The sequence below is a fragment of the Gallus gallus genome, chromosome 13, assembly GCF_016699485.2.
Source record: "Gallus gallus isolate bGalGal1 chromosome 13, bGalGal1.mat.broiler.GRCg7b, whole genome shotgun sequence".
Classification (NCBI taxonomy): domain Eukaryota; kingdom Metazoa; phylum Chordata; class Aves; order Galliformes; family Phasianidae; genus Gallus; species Gallus gallus.
This window is the reverse complement of record NC_052544.1, coordinates 17,545,740-17,561,669: the sequence shown is the minus strand read 5'-3', so window position 1 is coordinate 17,561,669 and position 15,930 is coordinate 17,545,740. Positions and strand designations below refer to the sequence as shown.

The following is a 15,930-nucleotide window of genomic DNA, read 5'->3' as shown; positions in this document are numbered from 1 at the left end:
GCGCTGACTTGCCTCGTTTGTTGGGATGGCTTTAATAAGAATCTGTCTGCTGCTTTAGGAGCACCTTCCTCTTCAGCTCCTTAATGTCAGATGCTTATGTTGTCCAATGTCTGATCAGTACAGTTCTCTATGGCAAGGTAAACAATAAGCACACCCCCAGCAATAGGTGTGCTTAATGGAGCTGATGTTTAGCATGAGGTTAAATACTGTTTTAGTGAAAGAAAAGTATACAAGTAATGAAACTAGTATCTAAGTGGACAATTTCCTGAACTTCTTAATGCCTGCTATTTTCAGCCATCGAGAGGCCAAAATGTGACTTTCCCTTAAAGTTAAGTTTTAATTCCCAGATGAGTTGTCCCAGCAAGGCTACAAAATAGCACAGCAGTGTCTGTGTGTTGGGTCCCGAGGTAACTGTAACTTTGTTTTCGTCGAAGCTCTGCCTTCCTGGAGGTCACCCTGAAGGCCGTAAGGTTTCTTCACTTACGTTTGAGCTGATGTTAAGGCTTAAGCTCGAGGGTGAGCATTTTAGGGGATCTTTAACACCACAGCTCTACCAAAGGCACCTTAAAATGGACCTTTTTGCCTCGGGGGCAGCTCTGTGCTCAGATTTTGGCAGTTGGAGCATTTTTGATTAATGCATATGAGAAATAAAAGCAATTATTTCCTCGCGTGCTGCGGACAGCAGCTTCCCCTGCAGTGACGGCAGGAGGGCGCTCCAGCGGTGCCCTTTGCTAAGCGTGGTGCCCTATTAAGATGGTGGGAGATGCTGACTTGATACGGGAGGCAGTAAGCCCAAAGCGGAGGACCGTTCTTGTCGTGGCTGTTGGAAGTGCTGAAAGTGATCGCAGGCGTTAAACCATCAGTTAAAGAGAAGCGCCGGAGGGTGGCAGTCTGACCAGTGCCAAACAGCGACCTCCGCGCCGCCTCCGTGCTGTGACCGTGCGGAGCCGGTGCTGGGTGCCTCATGGCAGCGCCACAGCCATGGCTGCAGGGAGTGCAGGGGAGTCGATTGTCCTTCGGTTCATTTCTGGAGGTGTTACCGTGTGCCTCACGCTTTAGCATCAGTGTATCGGTTTTGCCAGCACCCTGCGTACCACAAGTGTCTATTTTTCTGGTGAGTGGTGGGGCAGCAGCAGGTGGGAGCTCCTCAGCTGCCCTGAATTGCCCTGGAGAAGAACACACAAATTACACTTGAAGCAGTGCTAATACTGCAGGATGGTGTGTGCTCTATAGGCACAGTGGTGTGTATGTGTGCAAATGCTGATGGTGTGACTAGTAGTCTCTAATTAGGGAGGCCATTAGTTTAATGGCAATGGAATCACAGAATGGCCCATGTTGGAAGGGACCTCAAGGATTGTGAAGCTCCAAACTCCCTGCTAAAGGCAGGGCCACCAACCTCCATGTTTAATACTAGTCCAGGCTGCCCAGGAGAATGGAGGAGAATACTAAGTTGAGATGCAGCTTTCTACAGTAGTTGCATTCCCTGATTTAGCTGTTCTTCAACTTCTTGGATTAAAGGTTGTATCAGCCCCTGCTGTTTGGTGAAGAACATCACCCTCCCTGTAATCTCACTGCATCCTTCCATGCGCAGGCATCTGCCTGGTTTGTTATTTCCATAAGAGTAAATGGAGTTAGTTTTGTGCAGTCATAAAGATATGGATTGTTTCTTATGGGGGGGGGGTGAGGTGGTCCTGTATCTGAAATATTAGGCATAGCATCCAAATGAAATATGGTATGTGAAGACTGTTTCTCCTCCCAGTGAGCTTAAGGCTTTGTTTCTTCTGCATCAAATTCTGTTTATTTGCTTGTCTTCACTCCTGTGGAGTTGAAACAGTCCGGCCCTTCTGGATGTGTCAGCAGCAGTTCCTGCTGAGTGCCAGACGTGGAAATGAGCTGCAGTGGGAGAGCAGGGAAGCAGCAGGCCCCTGTCTGGATCCTTCTGTACAAGGAATAACAAACTCTGCCCACACGGGAGGTGATGGGGAGCTCTGATAGCAGTGTGCTGCTCGCAGGCTGGCATGGTGCCCCAGTCTGGGGCTGCCAGGTTCAGTTATTGGTGTTCAGGCGTATTGGTGGTAAACACGGATGCGTTCATTCCATCAGGGATGAGTGCTGCACCCGCATTCTTGTGCTGGTAACTCAGGAGTTGAAAATATCTTTCCTTGGCTGTGGCAGTTGCATTTGCTTTGTGTTTTCCTTTGTCCTTTCAAAGGCCTCTTAGGAAAACAAAAACATTTTCATTATTCATATATATTCTTACAGGTTTTTATTTTGTTCTGTATCACCTTTGAGAATTCATAAAAGATTTCAGCTGTTGCAGAAACACAGAGATTTATAGTTGCAGTTATATTCTCTCTGTGTTTTTGTTGCCATAGAAAGCAGTCAGATACGTTTCTGTCTGAATGGTGATGCTCTCAGAGCACTTTCAGTGTGGCAAAGTGCACAAGGTACTGACAGATGTTAGGGTGCCATTAGGAACTCAACTTGAAGTCTCTCCTTAACATAGAATTTTGTCTTTTAAGGGGCAGAGAGTCAAAGATGAGAGGAAAAAATGCGCTTGGAATGATTTCTCTGTGCTTCATCTGATCCAACACTCAAGCTTTTCGTGCCCCCTGGGGGTGGTGTAACACTGGTGCCTGGCACTGGGCTGTGGGACGGCACTGCAGTGGTGGGGGGTGGGTGTGGGCAGCAGAGCCCCCCTGCTTTGCACAGTACTGGGTTTGTGTCCGGCTGCCCCTCAGCATCCTCCTGCACACTGAAAAGGGGCTCACCTTTGTGTGTTTCTAAGTGGTTCCCATTTCTTCTAGGTTACGTCATGCTGTGGGCCCAGGAGGCTGTAACAACAAAAGATAGACACTGGGGAAAACTAAACATTGTCTTCTGTTATCTCACCCCTGGGAGGAGCCCAGGTGCAGCTGTGTGAGGCTGGGATGCTGTACTGGCTGTGATTGGTGTGGGGTGGTGCTACGGGAGGTGGTTTGCCAGCTGTGTAGTGCTGGCACCGGGGTTAGCATCCTTCTGCAGCCACCAACAGCCCCAGGGTGCTGCCACTGTGTTCCTCAGCCACCCACAGCAGATCCTCCCAGCTGTCCCCGAGGGTCCCATCAGGACTCCCATGGATCCGTGCCACGTCTTGTGTGTGTGCAACTCTGCTGACTGCCTGTGGGTAATCATTGCTCCTTTGCTGGGGAAGATCCTCTGCCTGTGTCCCTTGTGCTGAGCTGACATCACGGCTGCACCCTGCTGACAGCAGCTCCCATTGCGGAGCACGTGCTGAGTTTTGGTTTGGGAGCTCATTGCAGGCACTGAACACCAACGTGAATGAGGACAGAGGTCTGAGCCACAGCCAATGCTTTCTTCAGTTGAAGCTGATTTTTTTTTTTTAAGTCAAGCCAGTGACACTTCTAAACTTTAGTGCAACATAAAGGTGATTTGTATGTGTAAATGAGATCTGAACACTTTAATGTTGAGACGAGAGAGCTCTTACACTACTGTAAGCTTACAGCCATAAATGATAAAACTCCCCTGAAGTGATACTATTCTTTTATTTGAAAAATAAAAGGCAGTAAATTCTAGGCTTATGTGAGGGCTGAGCTGGAGATCATCTTATTGCTACAGAAGTGTGTTATAGGCACTGATTTCCCAAAGTAAAGCATGACCTTATTTGTGTTCTCTCAAAGCTGTTGGGTGGAGTTCGGATTGAGTTTGGTTTTAAATTCTCATTGGTGTGATACTGAGCTGCTATCAGGAAGGAATTAATCTCCATATCCTACTGGGGCTCAGAAGAGCTGTCTGGATGAACACAGAGGAGGTTGCTCACGTTTTGCCTTTGGTTCCCTTTGGATGAGTTGAGGACAGTCCCTCACCCTCATGAGGCTCTGGGGCTCTCTTTGCCTGGATGTGGTTGGGTGTCAGTGAGGTGCTGCTGGGGCTGTAGATCTCAGGTGAAGTATACCTGGACCAGGCTGTATGAAGTTTTGCGTGTTAGCAACCTGCTGTCTTTGCTGTAAGGGAAGGCTGAAAGCTGGGAAATCCCGACTGCAGTATTCGTTACTGCAAATGATCTCCTGCCCGACGTCTGCTCCCAGTCTGAGTCTGTATGTTTTTTGAGTTTAATTAAAACAAGATGGAAAGGATGGCTCTAGGATTAGTGCTGCCAGGAGAGGTGGTTATTACAGTTGCACACTGTTTACCTAAGCTGCTTATTAAGGGTGTTTCATAGGCCTTCTCCTGAAGCTTTGTTTCCAGGTTGGGAGGATACATTCTCTCATGGTTTTTATTATTGTTTCCTTGTTTATTTTTGTAAATAAAGTGAAATCTTTGGGCTCTGGGATGGCAGACAGCTCTCCTGTGAGTCTAAGCACTGACATACTACGAAGTCATGGGTTTTACAGCAGCACAGGAACTTGCTGGGGTGATGTTAAAAATTGCTGCAAAGCACCTGCAGGGAAGTGCTTGGACCAGAGGTGTAATGGTGACTGAATGGGGCTGTCTTCAGGTAAAATAGCCTGCATGCATTTGGTGTCAGAAGCACAGAAACACACAGCAGTTGTCATGGACAAGTTCTGGCTGTGCTGTCTGTGGGAAAGCTGCCCCTTCCCTCAGAGCCCTCCTGGACGTGTAATGTCAGGAGGCTGCAGCAGCAGACATGAGGCCCATGGGGCCACAGCCTGTGATACGTCTGATGGGGCTGTCAAGTGCTGGGCAGCAGCATCTGAACCACAGGGCTGAGCTGCACTGCGTCCCTGCTGAGCTCTGCAGCCCTTCCGCACTGATGGGTCATCCTGAGTGCCTGCAGGCAGCAGAACTGCGTCCTCCGTCAGCCACAGATAGTGCTGCTCAGGTTGGCTGTTTGTTTATATCAAAGACACTTTTAATTGCAGATATGCCACCCTATCATCAGGGGGTTTTAGAAGTGATTTCTCATCTTCCCTTGTTTGTGTTGGGGTTTCACTCCCCTTCCTGCTCTGGTTCTAATCAGAAATCCCAGCGCAATCACTGCTTTCCCGGCTGCCCAGTGCTAAGGCTTCCTGCAATTCTGCATGTCAAACCAGCTTCAGCAGCACAAAGGAGCACACTTAAGAGCACATTTCCAGGGCTCCAGAATTGTTTCCATTATGCCACTACAGATGGGTTCAGCTGTAGCTTGCTGGTGTTCCTTTCATCTATATTTAGTTAGTCCTTAAATTGGCACTAAGGTACCCTTCTGTCATCCTCCTGCTCTGAACAGACCTGACTGAGGCTGCGCAGTCAGGAGGAGCAGCAGCTGGCTGGGAAGCATTGCCCCCGAGCAGACCCACTTCCTCCTCCTGTGCATTGAGATGTAGCTTAGTGCTTTTGGGGCCGGCAGGATGTGAGGAGCAAGCAGGGAACTTGCTTCTGTTCACACCACAACAGCTTGGCCCCATGCACTGTTGCAGGACCTGCCCTGCCCGGCAGCCCTGCAGTGCTCCCCACAGTGACCCTGGTGAGACCTGGAGATGCTGAGCTGCTGCCTGGGGCTGATGGGGCTGGATGGTGAATGCCCAGTGACAGCCTGCAGCTGCTTGGTTTTTGTGTGCCCTCTGCACTGAACCCAGCTGGGAATGTTATGAATTACTGTGTTGGTGTGCAAGAGGAGCCATAAGCCCCAGTGTATTGACTGAGTGAGAACACTCACAGAAACAGTAGTCTGAGATTTAACCTTTCTCTTTTTCCAAAGGCAAATTTGCTGAAGCAAAGTCACAAAATAAGTCTCAAATTCCTTAAGTGTTTTGACATCACGGTGAGGATGTGCTGGTGCAATTACAGTGCACATAACACTGTTCTTGTGAGAGGCTACTGACTATTTGATAGCAGTCTGAAAAACTGTAGTTGATACTATGAATGATTTCCTAATGTGGATGATAAAAGAAAAGCAGGCCATTGTAGGCTGATCTTGCTATATTTGGGAAATAAGTGCTTTATCAGCTTGTAAGGCCATATGGTGGATATATTCACAATCAGCAATTCCTTTCAAATGCAAGTTTGAGGCTCTCAGTAGTGTTTTCCAGTACACAGTTCAGTACTCTTTATTTCATTCTCCTTTTGCAGCAGAAGATTTGGGAGTGCTCAGCTGGCTGTGGTTGTAGGCCATCTCTTGTCTCAGCAACAGAATTAATCACTGATCTCAGTGAGCTCTTACAAGTTCCTGTGTGCTTCATCATCAGTTCTTGTCGTCATGCAGAGCCATTTCCAGTGATGCTTTTTGCTTTTTCTTTCTACACGTTGTTGCAGAATAATGTGACTTTTTAAGCTCAGTTTCTTCAGGAAATGGAGCTCGTAAGACCACACTGAGTATTTACATGTGTGGCCATCAGACCTACTCTCTTCTGTTTCTTCTGCTCCTGCTCTGCTGGACTTCACTGGGAGCTGGAGGTGTGAGAGACACCAACTCTATGTGATGTGGGCACAGGGAGATGGCTGTTGTGGTGCCCGGAGGGATGTGAGAGTCTGGCTTCCAGGGAGGGAGCTCTGTGCCCAATGTCCTGCTGCTGCCAAGCTGGGTCTGTGTGTAAGGAGAGATGTCCTCCACATGGGACTGAGGTGACCTGAGTCTGCACAGAGGGCTGCAGCTGTGCAGGGGAGAGGGGTGCAAACACACATGGCTATACCAAGTGGGATGCAGTGCTGCGTGGGAATGGACGTGAGATGGGACTCCTGGGTCTCTGTCCCATCAGATGTTCTTCAGCGTAGGTATGCACAACCGTGTGTGATTTTTGGTGTGGATTGCTCTGTTTCTTATGGCTTGCATTCCTATGAGCACTGAACATCATGGTTGTGTCTGTGGAATGCCTGTGACCTCACTGGCTGTGCAGGGAGGGAGCAGCGGATGCTCCGTGGCTCGCAGGACTCAGTCCTTACCAGTTTGTTCACTGAGGATCTGTTCCCACGTTGCTGAGCTCTGCAATCCAGCCTGATTCTTCCACCGCACTGTCTGATCTCTGCCACAAATATCTCCCCCTTGTGCCTATTCCAGCTGCTCTGCCCACCTGCATAATGAAGACACTTAGCACTAAATGGCATCAAAAAGGCTTTTAAAACATTACCTAATTAATCTGCACGTCTTTGTGAAGGCATTATGCATTAAGAAGCCAGAGGATAGAAAATCAAGCGCAAACAGGGATGAGGTCAGGTCCTGGTGCCTCTGTTGTGGATGCGTTTTGTATCCAAATGCTGAGCTGTTCTACTGCTATATTTGTTTTTCTTTCTCCCTTTATTGCTGTAGTCTGGAACGGAATACTTAAAGCATATTCCCAGGAACGGTTAGGAGAATGGCAGGGGAGGGGCTCCCCATCCCGCGTGGTTTTGGGGCAGCATTCTCCACACCACACGTGGCTTCCTGCTGGGCTGGAGCAGGTGCTGCATGTCCACAACATCACTGCTGAGCTCGGGTTGCTGCCTGCACACAGACAGCTGCTCCCCTGGTGCTTTCCAAGGGCAGCTCTGCTCCTGACGAAATGTGACGTGTGTGACTGAGATGGCTGTGGAAAGAACTTTGGATGGGATGTCGTGGCCACGTTTTTCTGATGCGTTATTTGAGGGCAGGAGTGAGGAAGGTGTTGCTGTCACACCCCTGACACTTCATTCTCATAAATGTGAGTGTTGGGAAAATTAAGCACTGTAACGTCTGCTAACAGATCTTAGCAGAGAGGCTGTGTGGGTAGATATAAAATAGGCTGCAGTTAGCTTGAGGTCTTTGATCAGGTGTGGGGAGTTGGAGCGGGAGGGCTACGGGAGGTGAAGCACAGCGTGTGTTTGGGACAGGCACGTGGCAGACCAACACCATAGGAGCTAACAGCTGTGCTTTGCTTGGGAGGAGCTGAGTGTGTATTCGCTGATCTCAGGGCATCTTTCTGCAGCAGTACTGGTGTGTACTGCTACAGGCCAGGCTGAATGAGTCTCTGATGTATGTGAAATCAGGATAACCATCTGAAATACACCAATGCCTTTCTTCTTTAGCTAGTGTGGTTATTGTTTTAGGTGAGTAGTCATGTCATGGGGAAACTGGCACAGTGTCCAAGATGTGGAGAGTAAGATGCTCAGTGTTTTGGTGCCTTTGTACTGTGCTGAGCGCCCACAAAACATACCAATGAATCAATTACTCCCCATGAAAGAGTGTTTCTTCCTTTAAATGTTCAGAAATCATTAAGAAACATGACAAGAATAGAATCTATTTTGTTTGTTAAATTGGATTAAAGTAACTGCATTCCCATATGGATTGGGCAATTAGATTTAATGCTACTTTGCATATTGTTTCAGTTTCATCTTGGTGGAGATAGCTGTCTGTTTTAGGAAGTAATTTTTCTGTGGGACAATAAAATCTTAATGATCACATCATCACGTTTCAGCGTAGACCCTTTTGCACGTACCATCATACCGACCTCATTGCTCATACTGTTAGTGTGTGCAGTGCAGGAAATGCCTCTGAGAATGGCAGTGTGTGAGATCACACACACACATCTGTGCTCGTGTGTAACCCGTGCGGTGGAGTAGGCTGCTGGTTCACGGCTTGGTCAGGGCTATTAGATTCCTTCCCCGAGGCATTTTATAATCTGTTTAACATAACACAGTCATTTGTCTTGTTTGCTGACTACTTAACAGATGGATTTGTGGTTTCTGTAATTACTGTACAAACGGTAATAAGACGTGATATCTTTTATTAATTAACAGGTTTTCAGGTTTGTTTTTCCGAATGACGAGGCAGATTAGGTGTAAATACCAGTGGCAAACAAATATTAGTTCTACAGTGTTCTTAATGTTTTGAGGAACTGTGCAGACTTCCAATGGTCCCCATGGTGCCCTTCTTGTTGTTCCCAGGGTACTCTTTGTCATTATTATCTAGAAGCACAGTCACTGTTTTTTGTTAAAATGTGGCCTCTCTGAATGGACAGCACAGACCTGGCCAGTGTCCTAAAGCATTCTCTATCTGTATCCTGTCTCTGTGATGTTCTTTCATTGCATTTATATCATTATACAACATTCACATCCTGTCTTTCCTCCTGGAGGCTTCCAAAAGTAGAAATTGGGTGTAAACAAGAGCCACGGGCTGCCGAATTTGCTGACTCTGTCACTGCTGCTCCCTCTCTGTGGCTCTGAGTCATGGAGAAGGAGCACCGCCATCCAAACCCAGCAGCACATTCTTGTGAGCAATGTTGAACAGGAAAAGCATAACATTTCTTGGCCTTCCATTAATACACAGACACTTCAAATCTGAACATAATTTAAGCTGAGAGATTATTATCTGCAGGGCTTCGTTTTAGAGGAGATTACGATGAGATGCATGTGTAGGTGTGACGTGGAACTGCTTTCCTTTCAAGTGCATTCCATTCCTGCTCCCTTTACCCAGCCGTGTTGTGGCAGGAAATTCACGTGCACACCAAACACAACAGCTGTCATCTCCTGTGACAGCACTGCCATTCCTGTAGGACAACGTGGCTTTTACAGTACCAGAGAAGAGGATGAATCAGAGTATGTTATGATGACTTGTTGATTTTTCCCATACCAAAATAGTTTTGTGCTTAAAATACATTCCACACGAAATGAAGCATGAGTGAGGCTGGGATTGCTTTCCAGCACCCAAATGGATCTCAAACTTGTTTTTGTTGCCTGCAGACTTTGTGTCTTTCTGTCGGGTCAGCTGTGGGGAAAGAAGTGGCTGTGAGCAGGAGGGAGCGTGGTGTGCGTCTGCTGCTCTGTGGAGGGTCACTAAAAATGTGCAGACTGCTGTGAATGGCAGAACAGGAGGAGACCTGCCTGCAGGTGGCTGATCCGGGCTCCCTGCGTTGTCTGGCTTTCAGTGTTGCAGCCAACAGTTGTTTTATTTTGCCTTACCCAGTGCTGAGCTTTCCACCAGGACGGTTGGGCAGCCATCCTTCGATGACTGCAGAGCAAACTAATCCCAATGCAGGTCAGAACTGCTGCTCGGCCAGACGTGCAATATTGTTTTCTTTGGGGAATTAATCCTGTCTGGCTGATTAGTCCGCGTGCTTTCAGTTTTATAAGGATGGCTAAGCTGTATCCGAGTGTTCCACTCAGTTCTGCTGCTAGATGACATTTGAAGACAAGCAGAATGATCTCTATGTAATAATCCTAATGCAAAGGTTTGCAGTGTTGTAAAACTGGCTGTGCTTGTGTTTTAAGATGTGGGTAGCACTGCTTAAATTCATGCTGTGCTTTCATTACTTTTGGGTGCCGTCCACATTCAAATGAAATGAAGGCAGTGGAGTAATCGCAGTTTAGGATATATGATTCAAAATGACAGATGTGCTGGTGCTCTGTATTAGCATACGTCCCTTCAAATAAAATCCACCTTTGGAACCATGCAAAATCTCATGTATTTAATGCTGTTTAAATAGAAATAAATAGTCATGCTGACGGTGTTTCATCTGGGATGTGAGGGGAAGCTGCTGAGTGCTGTGTGGAAATACACTGCCTGACAAACTCAGCTTTTCTCTGGGGTCAAACTAACCCCATTTTCTCCTCTGTGCTGCTCCTGATCAGGCAGCTGATGGATAACCAGGTTACAGACTATCAGTTGTTTGGTAGCTTTCCGGTTTCCTTCACTGTTGAAGTGTGTGACTGTCATCTTTGCACCGTGGAATTTTTTCACCCTTGGCTCCGTGACCAGACTTCTTAAAGTAGGACAGTGGTGAATGGTGGAGGAAGGAGGCTGCTATTGGAGGGCTGCTCACACGGAGATGGACACCAGCAGCATCTGGTCCACAAAGTTCCTGTGAGAAATCAGCCTGCACTCATTGCATCCCACGAGCAGTGGATGAAGGGCACACAAAGCTGAAGCATGCTTCCACTGGGAGGATAAGCAAAGGATCTCCAGTATAATTTCTCAGTATTTGTTTTGCTCAAATGCACATGCAAATTCACACGTTCTTCTATACAGTGACCGAATCTAAAACATTCTCATATTTATATTGCTGCATAATATGTTGGAATTAGCAATATGGTTTTTCTTCACCAACTGAAAATAAATCAATAGGGAAATGTGGCAAAGAAAATGTTGCCCTTATTTTTCCACCCTGTGCTCACTAGATTTAGTTATTTGGCCTTAGACTTCCAGTAATGGCTACCTGATGAACAGTGCTCCAGTATCATCTTTCATCCTTTCTACCCCATCTCAGACCTGGGTATCCAACCAACACAAATCAATTTCTGTCATCCCGCTGTCATTTTTGGTAGAGTGTATGGGAAGTTAAGACAGACAAAAAGCCAACAACAGCACTGCTCAACTACAACAGCACTGTAGCACTGCTCTCAAGCAGAAGCTTATTCCTTAGCATGAGCTGCTCTCAGTGAGTTCTGGTACACTGATGCTATAGCAAGTGGCCTTAATCTTCAGACATGGCAAATCCTATTTACTCAGTAATTATTTAAGCTAATTATATCTCTGATGGAAGGAACATGTGATGAGTTCATACTATATCCTTTAAGGAACGCTGAAGTCCTGGATCCTCAAAAAAAAAAAAGTCTCATTCCATTTTGGGAGTGTTGTATAGAATCACAAGGTTGGAAAGGACCTACAAGGTCATGGAGTCCAAAAGAAATAATACAGAGAAAAATGTGTTCGTGTGGTGAGATTATCTGTAGAGTAATAGAAGCTGCAGTTTGTTACAAGTCTCCCCTGGAAGTGCTTTGTTTGCACTGCAGTTTCATAGGGGATCTGTTGCATTATCAGGAGTGGTTGGATAAAAGGAAACACATTCTGGCTTTTAAAAAGCTGCATTTGAAATCAAACTCCTCTGTAGAAAACCGAGGAACAGTCTTTGATCCCATGGGTACAGAATGTCCCGGCGGGCAGTGCAGTTCCTATCGTACACTGACAGCCAGGGGAGCATTTCTGCCGTGTGTCACTGACACAGGCAAGGTCAGCATCAGGCCCATCGCCTGCCTGCGGGGTGTGGTGGGAGCCAGAACACTGCTAAGGGAAGCAGTTCGCTACAGGGAGCTAAATGACAGTGGGTCAAGTGGCTGTGAAAATGGGCTGCGTCCGCCTGGATGGGCCATAGCACTGCAGGGCTCTCGGTGGTGGGATTTGCCCCTGTCTGCACAACTCAGGCTGGAAGGAATGGGTGGGTATGCACAGCCAAGCAGGCTGATTGCTGGCAACCTGTGCTGGGCTGTGAGAGCCACAAAGCTGCCATGCTGCTCACTGCGTTGCCTGCTGGTCTTTGCCCTTCTCAGCAGAACAGCAGGTGTTGCAGGTGCAGAAATACATAGCAGATTGCTATGGAATAATCAGCAGGTGATCCAGGTCCACTCTTTGGGACACACCAATAGCATATCTTTTTCTGATTTAAATGTATTCAATTGTTATTTCTACCTGCTTAGTTACCTTTTCAATTCATAATATATGTGCATACATATATGTGTATAAATAGCATGTATACATGTGGAGTAAGACAGACTTTACAAGTAACTGTACCTGTGCTTTTGGTGCATCACTGAAAAACATAAGATGGTTCCATGTCCATTAGGGATAAGGTCAACCACACAACCCTTTTTACAGTCAGAAGAAGACCAGCTCCTCAGGGAGATCCTGATGCTAGCTAAGAATGACCCAAGGAAATGGAAAATGAACTATGACAAGAGCTAAGCAGAGAACCCTAAGGCAGTATATATATGAGTATATGCCAGATCAGCTCACGTGCTAGAATAAAAGACAGTTCCCAAAGGAAGTGGTGATTGTCCCTCAACTAAGAAAAAGATAAAAATGATGGAAAAAATGAAAGGTGTATCCAAAGTACGTGATGAGATAATACAAAGAAAATACCTGACATCATTTCTTTGTGTCTGATTTTAATGGGGCATGAACCCAGTCTGAACTAAATTAATATTTAAGCCTGATAATTGCCAAAGTCTTCAGATCTCACAGCTTTCAGAAGCAAAGAGAACAAACTGTGAGGCCTGGATCTTTTAGCAGCAAAGATGTTTCCAAATCACGAAGAACTCTTCCAAATAGTTCTGCTGAGGTAAAAGATGCTGTGATTTAATGATTGCTCTTGATTAAATGGAGGAACCTGGCTCTGGTCTTGTGCATATTGAGCTCTCTGCTAATATCACCTTCCCACGTGTGGCATACACAGCCACACATATGCTTACACATGCAGTTCTGGCAATACAGAAGAAAATAGAGAGCAGTTTTGCACTGAAAAAAGGAGTTGCGCTAGCTCAGTTGTAGCTATTGTTGTATGTGTAAAGGGAGAAAGACCCTGTTCCCTATAGAAAGTGGCAATTGTTATGATGGGCACTGCTGCAGTGGTTGTGGTATCCTCTGGATCAGCTCTGTTGTATTTAAGGTATCTGTTGTCACAAAGTGTCACTCAGGATGGAGAGTATAGGAGTGCACTGCGTGACATCAGAGGGAGAGGATATTTCAAATGAGTTGTGGCCTCTGAAAGTGAAAAGAGATGGAGGGCTTAAGACATTTAAGTTCCATAACGTGCATTTAACTGGAGTAGTGGGCACAAAGCATTTAAAGAAGTGTTTGTACTACCAAGGAGTACATTGGGCAGGTGAGCAAAGTTTTGGCGAGGTAAAAATACAGGTAGGAGAAACACTGACAGTGGGCATTGAGTGAGGCTGCTTGAAAAGAGGATAAAAGTAGTGAACTGGGCCAGAGGAGGCTCTTTTCAGAACCTGACATAAAATACTCAGCAGGAAGAGTGTAAAAAGAAGAAAGGCCTGCTAAAATGTCACAAAAGCTGCCCAGTTTAATTCAAGGCAGGAGAAAAAACATCAAGAGCAGGTAATCTCTGAGCCAGGGCCAGCTGTGACAGGGCTCGTTCCTGCTGCACTGCTACCAGAGAGCACCAGCAATAGCATGCAGCAGGGGTGGAAGCAAAGCAGATCAGTTTGTCGCATTCCCTTTGGGACACAGAAGTCTCTGCCTACTTTGCATTCAATGAACTGTTTCTTTCCTTTTCTGCCTTGAGGGTCCTGACCCTGAGTTACTCATGGAGAGGAGATGTGCTACTTGTCCTTGGTGTTCAGCTTCACTTCCCAGATTTCATTGTCTTGGTTTAAGTCATGCAAAATTAAGGTTCACGGTTGTCTTTTTTTGGTGCACTGCATGAGAAACACGAGGATGCAGTTTTGGAGCACCACATGGGGGATTTGTGGGAAGCTTTGCAATGCCCATAACAGCAGTGGGACTCACATGCTGTCCTGTGCCCACAGGGCCATCCCGTGCTGGGACTGCAGATGGAGAGGGAAGAGCCCACATGAGGCACTCACCTGGAGCACATTCACCTGCAGTGCACGTCCTTCCATGGGCTGGAATGAGTTTTTGGTGGGCAGTGCAAGTGGTACCTTTCCCAGGTCTTCCCCAAAATCCGTGGGCTCCATGGGTTGTGAACAACGTCTTGTGGCATGAGCTAAGGTAATAGAGAGAGACCTTCAAGGTTCAAAAGGAAAGTTACCTAATAATATACTAAACTGTTAAAAAAAGAAAAGTTACTTTTCTAACACATACCAGTAATTAGGAAAACAGATTAATGCTCATGGATGTGAAGGTAAAAAACAGATTTGATGAAGGAAGCTTTTCATGCAAGCTTCATGCTGAGAATGAAATCAGGCTTGATTCAGTAATTATTAATACACTGCATAGGTCCTGCAGAAACCTATACACAGAGCCTATTCTAATTGAAGCAAAATCAGTGGAGTGGAAAGCACCCTGGCTCTTCAAGAGATGTCAAAGTACAGAGTGTGGAGACACCTGGGAGTTTGGGAAGCAGTGACAGCTCCAAGCTGACCTTTGGCAAATTTAATCTGCAAATGGGTTCCTGCTTAGGACAGCAAATGCTTTTAGATATTGTCGAGGCTCTTTCCTGGGTTTTAAAAAGCTGAGAGTAAATGGATTTCATGATGCAGCTCCTATGCACATTGCATAACAAACAGGTGGCTTGCAGATGTATTACAGTGTATTGAGAAACTTTGCAGGACTTACAAATTTGTAATTATGCATAATGAGGAGATTTTTTCTAGTTAATAAAGGAGAAAGGAGCTGGCACATGTTGAAGTGGAAATACACTGAAAGCAGAATCTGCTGGAAAGAAAGGGAAGGAGGTTGCTGGTTTGTGCTTATATTTCAAAAATAATATCCATAACCATTTCTGGAGCTTGTGATGGTGCTGGGTGCTGCCCTTCGACCAAGAGCTGCCATCTGAAGCTTGAAGGGAGGAAGTGAACATTTGGTTATTAAAAAAAATCTATCATCTTTCTTTTCTGGAGTTGAAATTGCTTGAGTTAGATTGCTCCTGTATCTTTCAAAGAGTACAAGTACCTATCTGCAGGCAAGCACGCTGTAGATAGAGATAATCAGATACCTGTGTGTGTCTATGTGTGCATGTAATCTTTCTTTTCCTTCTCTCTTTTACGTGGGAGGTTAGGACCATTAGCTCCTCTTTGTGGACAGGAAATGGGTGTGGATAAGAGCACAAGTGCAGAGGTGTGGGTTGTCCTTCCCAGGGTCAGAAGTAGCTCCTGGTCCTATAAGTTCCAGAGTTCTCCCAGGTGCAGTTTTACAATGCCTTTTGTCAGCCTCCTTGTGATAGCATGTCAGAACTGGTCGTGGGGGGGCAGACAGCTGAGGACCCAGGAATTCACAAGGTCAGGATATCTAGCCATGCAGTAGCACTTATCTGTGGGGACCCATGAGCTGCTTCAGCTGCATGCTGTGGCATGGCCCTGCCCTGCCCACAAGGGGCATGATGGAGTCCTTCAGTTTCCTCACCAGAAGAAGCTGTCTCCCATGCTCCCCTGAAATAAACATCTCCCCAGGAGGCAGGGCCATCCCAGCAGAATGCTGCTGGCTATGAAATGCTGCACCTTGCCAATGAGATTCTAATTATACTACAGTTAGGAGAGGAAATCAAACTGCAGTGCAGTGATGTATCT

The 15,930-nt window shown here is 46.4% G+C and overlaps 2 protein-coding genes across 4 annotated transcripts in view; both read left to right on the top strand.

The window, feature by feature from the left end:
* PPP2R2B (protein phosphatase 2 regulatory subunit Bbeta) overlaps positions 1-15,930 on the top strand; it is a 69,585-nt gene that overhangs the window by 11,626 nt on the left and 42,029 nt on the right. The gene's annotated exons all lie outside the window — the stretch shown is intronic.
* On the top strand, positions 7,723-14,274 carry LOC121106701. Its single transcript, XM_040647014.2, has one exon. It carries the CDS (start codon positions 11,426-11,428, stop codon positions 12,380-12,382), a length of 957 nt encoding a protein of 318 aa, XP_040502948.1. The 5' UTR covers positions 7,723-11,425; the 3' UTR covers positions 12,383-14,274.